The sequence below is a fragment of the Octopus bimaculoides genome, chromosome 16 (assembly GCF_001194135.2).
Source record: "Octopus bimaculoides isolate UCB-OBI-ISO-001 chromosome 16, ASM119413v2, whole genome shotgun sequence".
Classification (NCBI taxonomy): Eukaryota; Metazoa; Mollusca; class Cephalopoda; order Octopoda; family Octopodidae; genus Octopus; species Octopus bimaculoides.
Window position 1 is genome coordinate 13,859,012 of NC_068996.1, and position 6,824 is coordinate 13,865,835.

A 6,824-nucleotide genomic window follows, 5' to 3' on the forward strand; every position below is an offset into this window, starting at 1 on the left:
ATATATATATATATATATATAGTTTCTGTCTACGAATGTACTCCTCACAAAGCTTTGATCGGCCTATGGGATTTATAGACACCTACCCAAGGTACCATACTGTAGTAGGACTGAAATGGCAACCAAGTTATTGGAAAGTAAGCCTTTTACCCCGGCACTTATAATCGCATACAGGCTGGCACACACATACACATACACAAATACACACGCACTTACACATACAGATCCATACTCGCAAGTAGAATAAGATGTGGTGCGTTATTATTTGGTGTAACTATGATGAGTTAGCTTTTTTATCTGCATTCATTTGTCAATATACAAGTTTATTAAGGCGGCCAGCTAACAGAAACGTTACCCCGCCGGGCGAAATGCTTAGCAGTATTTCGTCTGCCGTTACGTTCTGAGTTCAAAGTCCGCCGTTACGTTCTGAGTCGAAATTTTCGGGGTCGATAAATTAAGTACTAGTTACGTTCTGGGTTCGATGTAATTGACTTAATCCCTTCGTCTGTCCTTCTTTGTCCCCTCTATGTTTAGCCCCTTGTGGGCAATAAACGAAGAAGAAACGTTAGCACGCCGGACGAAATGCTTAGCAGTATTTCGTCTGTCTTTACGTTCTGAGTTCAAATTCCACCGACGCCGACTTTACCTTTCATCTTCTCGCGGTCGATAAATTAAGTACCAGTTGTGAACTGGGATCGATCGAATCGACTGGGCACCTCACCAAAAATTTCGGGCCTTGTGCCTAGAGTAGAAAAGAATATACAAGTTTATTGTATAAAACTGAACCTATTTACTAATGCAAACATGAACGCATTCCTTGTGTACTGAAATTAATACTATACGAAGAAGGTTGCGAAACGGCCGTAATCCTATGGAAGTCACGTGGTTAAATAAATAAATAAATAAATATATATATATTCACTTCTCATACCTCCTGATTTTATTGTTCAATGCTACACGCACACACACACACATGCACGCACACACACACACGCACGCACACACACACACATACAAACACACGCACACATACATTCATATACATACTTACAAACACAATCATACACACATTTATATGTATATATCTGTATGTGTGTTTATGTACGTGGAACCTCACACCGTGGTAAACTGCCAAAAATCGTGATTAAAAAGACGTTAGCATAACAGTATCCAAACCTAACTGCTACTTCGTTTGGGGCTTAAAGCTTGACAAGAAATCGATAGATAGGTTTTCGTCATATAAGAGGGAAAAATCGATATAATCGATACACAGGTAAGACAAGACAATCTGCAACTAGCAAGGAGAGCATGAAACCTAATGTCTCTCTCTGCCTGTGAGGCTGTTTGCCTCCAGGTATATTTATTACAATATGTTCGTATATAATGTATGTATATGTACATGTGTATGTATGTACGAATGAATAAGCGTTTGTATGCATGAACAGATGCATTTTCGAATATGCATTTGTATGTGTGTATATATATATATATATATATATATATATATATATTGCATGTACAAGTGTGTGCGTGTCTGTGTATGAATGTGTGTATGTATGCGTGTGTTTATGTGTGTATGTGTATGCAAGTATATTATGTATGTATATATGTTTGTAGTTATCTATTTTATATACATATATGTGTGTGCGTGGTGTGTATCTGTATGTCTATGAATATGTCTATGTATGTTCATAACATTTTGTTATATTATTTATATCTATATGTATATTTATTCTATATGTATCTCGCCCCTCCCTCTCTTTCTACCCACATTCACACATACACTGACATATATACGTACATACATATATACGTACATACATACGTGCGTATATACAGTAATAGTTCACTTGTGGTTGCTCTCGTCCCTTTCATTCTAACACTAATCCTACAAACACCCAAGAAACAATCGAGAAAATATATTTCCACCCGGTTCAATCTAATGATCCAGTTCCATCTATTAGTTTGTTTGATTCATTGGACTGCAGCTATTGTGTAGCTCTACCTTGAAGTGTTTAATTAAACCAATTGACTTTAATTAAACCAATTATATATTTTTTTACGCTCTCTTTACGCAAACCGCTAAATTATGAGGATGTAAAAAAGTTCTCATCTCCTTTCTAGGAGGTTTCAGTAAAGAAATTAAACATCGAGAATATAGCATTAAATAATAAATGGATTTTATTATTTTTAAATCGTACACTGCGTTATCGAAATTCTTAAAGCCTTACTACATTTTTCACTCTTTTCATTTCTTGTTTCTATCCCTGATCGTTCATTTCTTTGCTGAAATATCCACTGTACATATTGAGGGCTTCGTATGATGAATAGCAATAAGAAATATTGCCTCCCACTAATGCACATCTGTAGTAATGTGTTTACATAGTTTATTAATGGTGGAATGTGCAATTATATATATGTATAATGGGAAAAAAATGTTATCTATACCATAATAGAGAAAACGGCTTAATAATTAGTTGGAATTATGTAACTCTTATTTAAGGAAAACGATTTTTAAAGTCTTTATTGTGTAGAAAATTCTTAAAAAATTCCAGTTTTGTTGTCTTGATAAAAATAATATTTTGAAGTATCTTTTCAAATAAATGATATCTTTAACACACTGTGAGATTATATTTTCTAAACTGTCACACTGTTAGATAGGAATTATTAGTTTCATTGCCCTCTCTCTTTCTCTTTCTCTGTCTTTCTCTCTTTCCATTTCTCTCTGTCTATCTATCTTCTCCTCTCTCTTTTTTTTTACTTCATTTCTTACTTATTGCTACATTCAGTTTCTTTACTGAAACCTCCAACGTTCGTGTTATCGTAGTTCATATGAAGAACGGGGATGAAAAAAAAGTATCTCTATGCAATTATAGTTGTGTGTTTATATAGGTCTTAATGCTAGAATGTACAAATATATATCGACGGAAAAGAAATACTATCTATATTATAATGAAGAAAGTCACTTATTAATTAGTTGGATTTATGAAACTTTCACTTTAAAAAAAGTAATTATTAGAGCCTCCATTGTGTAGGATATTCTTAAAAATTCCAATCTTAATATTTCTTATCAAAATGCGGCTTTCATATTTCTTTTCAGCTAAACGATTAATTTTAATTCACTGTGAGATACCATTTTTAAAATGCGGCATAGCCTTCTTAATGCCTTCCTGTCTTCTCTCCCTCTCTCTCTCTCTCTCTCTCTTCATTTCTTAATTGTTTCTATGTTACCGATAGTTAATTTCCTTGCTGAAACATACACTAATAGTGTTATCATAGTTCATATGATGAACGAAAATAAACAATTATCACATCTCATCTCTGTCCATCTATACTTGCGTGTTTATATAGGTTATTAATACTAAAATGTGTAAATATATCTAGCGATAAACAAGTGTTATCTGTACTAAAATAAAGAAAGCTGCTTGCTCTTTAGTTGGAATTATACAACTTTTACTAAAAGAAAGCAGTTATTAATGTCTCGATTGTGCAGAAAATTCTTTAAAATATGAATTTTTATACAACGGAAAAGAAAACAACTTATACAACCAAATGTGTTAGAATATTGTGTAATACAGTTTATAGATACACTGACCTAAGAAGAGATCCTGAAACGATGAAAGGCAAAGTCGACTACTTCGTTATCTTAACTCAGAAGACAGAGCAGGAAGAAATGTTTAGCAACGTTTTCTCTGCCACGGTAAGGATTCAACTAGCTCGCTGCCATTTTTAATAATAATAATAATAATAATAATAGTAATAATAGTAATAATAATAATAATAATAATAATAATAATAATAATAATAATAATAATAATAATAACACTAGATAACACTAGATATCAAATGGCACTCTTCTTTTAATTTTGACTCTATATCTTCAGGAGGAGTTACCTCAATCCTTTCTATATTAATAATAATAATAATAATAATAATAATAATAATAATAATAATAATAATAATAATAATAATAATAATAATAATAATAATAATAATAATAATAATAACAAACCCTTCTATTAAAGCACAAGACCTGATATTTTGGGACAAGAAAAAAGAGGTAAGTCAGCAGGGATAGACTCATTACTTGCTTACCACCACTATGTGGAACTATTAACCGATCTTATAGCATATGAAATATTTAATATTCTGAAAAAGGGGAATTTATTGCCGAAATGAACAAAAAGGATGTTGGAAGAAATCAAGTGGAACTGCTGATCTACTCATACTCATATACATGGAGGAATATTAAACGAGGTACGAGTAAGAAAGAAAAAATTAAATGCTACATGAATATACATTGAATCCAAGTATGGATTTTGATGTGAAGTCACAATAAGGATACTGATGGTTTTGATTTTGCTTGGGATTTGACAAATATGTTTGTTGATTGCAGGACATGGTTCTTTTATGGTTCTTTTTCTTCAACACAAATTGTTTAGATGCATCATGACACATTTTACACCACTTAGATCTATCTAAGCAATAACTTTCCCAAGATGTCAGATTAAGCTGTAGGGATTTTAATGATTGTTTCAAATTACCCTTATACCTAAGGATGGGGCTTCCTTTATCACGGAACCCCTCTACTTGTTATCCATAGAATGTTTGAAATGCAATTATCTTGCATTCAAATTCTCAGCAGCATAATAATAATAATAATAATAATAATAATAATAATAATAATAATAATAATAATAATAATAATAATAATAATAATAATAATAATAATAATAATAGTAGTAATAATAATAATAATAATAATACTAATAATAATAATAATAATAATAATATGAGGGTTCTAAGAACATGAAAGACTGCCAAAAATGTGTGAACACCTAAGGTTATTGGAGGAGGTAACCCGCTACCCACAAAAATTCTGCTAGTAATAAGACCAAACCTGAGCTTTGTTTCTATAATAATGATAATAATAATAATAATAATAATAATAATAATAATAATAATAATAATAATAATAATAATAATAATAATAATAAGTGAACCATCTTCTTATATTCAATGTGTATCAACTTACATATTATTATTATTATTATTATAAGCACGTTATAAAAATAAAACTACTGAATAATAATAATAATAATAATAATAATATGTAAGTTGATACACATTGAATATAAGATGGTTCACTTTTACTTACTTTTTTGTGATTTCCTTCTGTTTGTTGTTAAACTGTTTCTCCGTGTCAAAACCACATCTAACCGGTGCACTCGTCCAGGAATCACACGGAACGGTTGAGAAAGGTAATCCCTAAATCCCCGTGCTTTTACCTGTAACAACAACAACAGCAAAGTCAATACCTGATTTATATTTTTTGTCTTTTATTTGCTGCAGTTATTGGACTGCCGCCATGCAAGGACACCGCTTCGGAATAGTTTAGACTAACGTTTTAACCTTTTTAAGATAACATTTTAAAGCCTGATACTTATGGCGAATCACTAAGTTATTCGTACGTAAACTAATTGACACCTCTTTTCAAGATGTGGTTGGGGGATAGAAACAAACTTAAAGACACACACAGTTTAGGTTACAGGGGATACCTAATTGATCAAGACATGTAAACGTGAAGCACACCGTAAATTAAATAGTCACTATAACACAAAACAGACAGTTAAATAATCCATATTTTAGAACGAAATGCATCAGTGTGGGAAGTTCACAATTGTGGGAAGTTCACAATTGTGGGAAGTCCACAGATCCAACAGTATCCAAAATTATCGAACGATGTATGGAAACTTAAGTCTGTCGTAAAAATACATTAAATACAGACGGATGGATCATCTGGTATTGCTAAAATTGTTTCATTACGAGTTTCTATTGTGACATAAACCTAATGCAATTAGTTAGAGTAATATGTTGCATAACTCCCAACTCATCAGGCCATCAAATAAACAAGTGAACTGTGGCTTGTTGATTAATGAATAGATCATCAACAAGTGAAATTTCTAGTTAGAAATAGCAACCTTTTAGAAATTTAAGATGAATGAGTGTTCCATCTGCCAATCTAGACGGGATGAATAGTGGAATAAGGTCGTAAATATTACTCAAGGTTATCAATATCCTGAAGAAATCGTTAAGCTTAGCACCTACGCCAGCAAAGGCCAAACAGTGACAGAATATACTTGAATACAGCAGATAGTAGACGCCAAAGATGACATTTAATTCTATCAAAACATGTTCATATCCGCTGCCAATATTGCTCTAAAAAATCATTTATTGTGCTAAATTACTTTAAATGCAGTTGTACTTCTTCATCCTTTTAGATAATTTTGATGAATGCGTTGTAGAAGAAAATTATCGAACTCATAGAATAATGACATTATTTAATGAAAATCCAGCCAAGTTATAATACAAGGTGTATAATTTAGGGCAGAACAACTCATCACCTAAATTCTGTGCGAAATTTTGGAGTTGAGGGAGGGGAAAGAAAGTCTGAAAAGTAAAAGAAGTAACAGAATCAAAATATGATGAATCAAATAGAGAGAAAAAGTTAGAGAGAAAGTGGTCCGTGCGCATCTAGCAAATCAAATCACAGGAATTTCCTCGCCCAGGTGTAGAAGGCACATACATGAGGTGTCACGAAGTGAGTCTGAAGCTGAAATCTTGTGATTGAGGAGCAAACTTGTTTCATGACAGTCACATTTCTTCCTGAAAAGGATGCTTGCAACACGATCGTTTCCAAAAAGGGCATCTGTCTAAGTACTAACAAGGATCCTCAAAGCAATATCATACACCATACTAACACTACTATACACCATACTAACACCAGCACTATCATACACCACACCAATACTACCATACATCAC

General features: G+C 32.2%; 1 protein-coding gene across 3 annotated transcripts in view; it reads right to left on the reverse strand.

The window, feature by feature from the left end:
* Positions 1-6,824, reverse strand: part of LOC106873734 (carboxypeptidase D) — a 471,768-nt gene that overhangs the window by 18,199 nt on the left and 446,745 nt on the right. For all 3 annotated transcript variants that reach the window (XM_052973530.1, XM_052973529.1, XM_052973528.1), the window contains one exon: positions 5,159-5,288. In XM_052973530.1, coding sequence (XP_052829490.1) covers positions 5,159-5,288 — 130 coding nt within the window. The remainder of the gene's footprint in view (positions 1-5,158; positions 5,289-6,824) is intronic.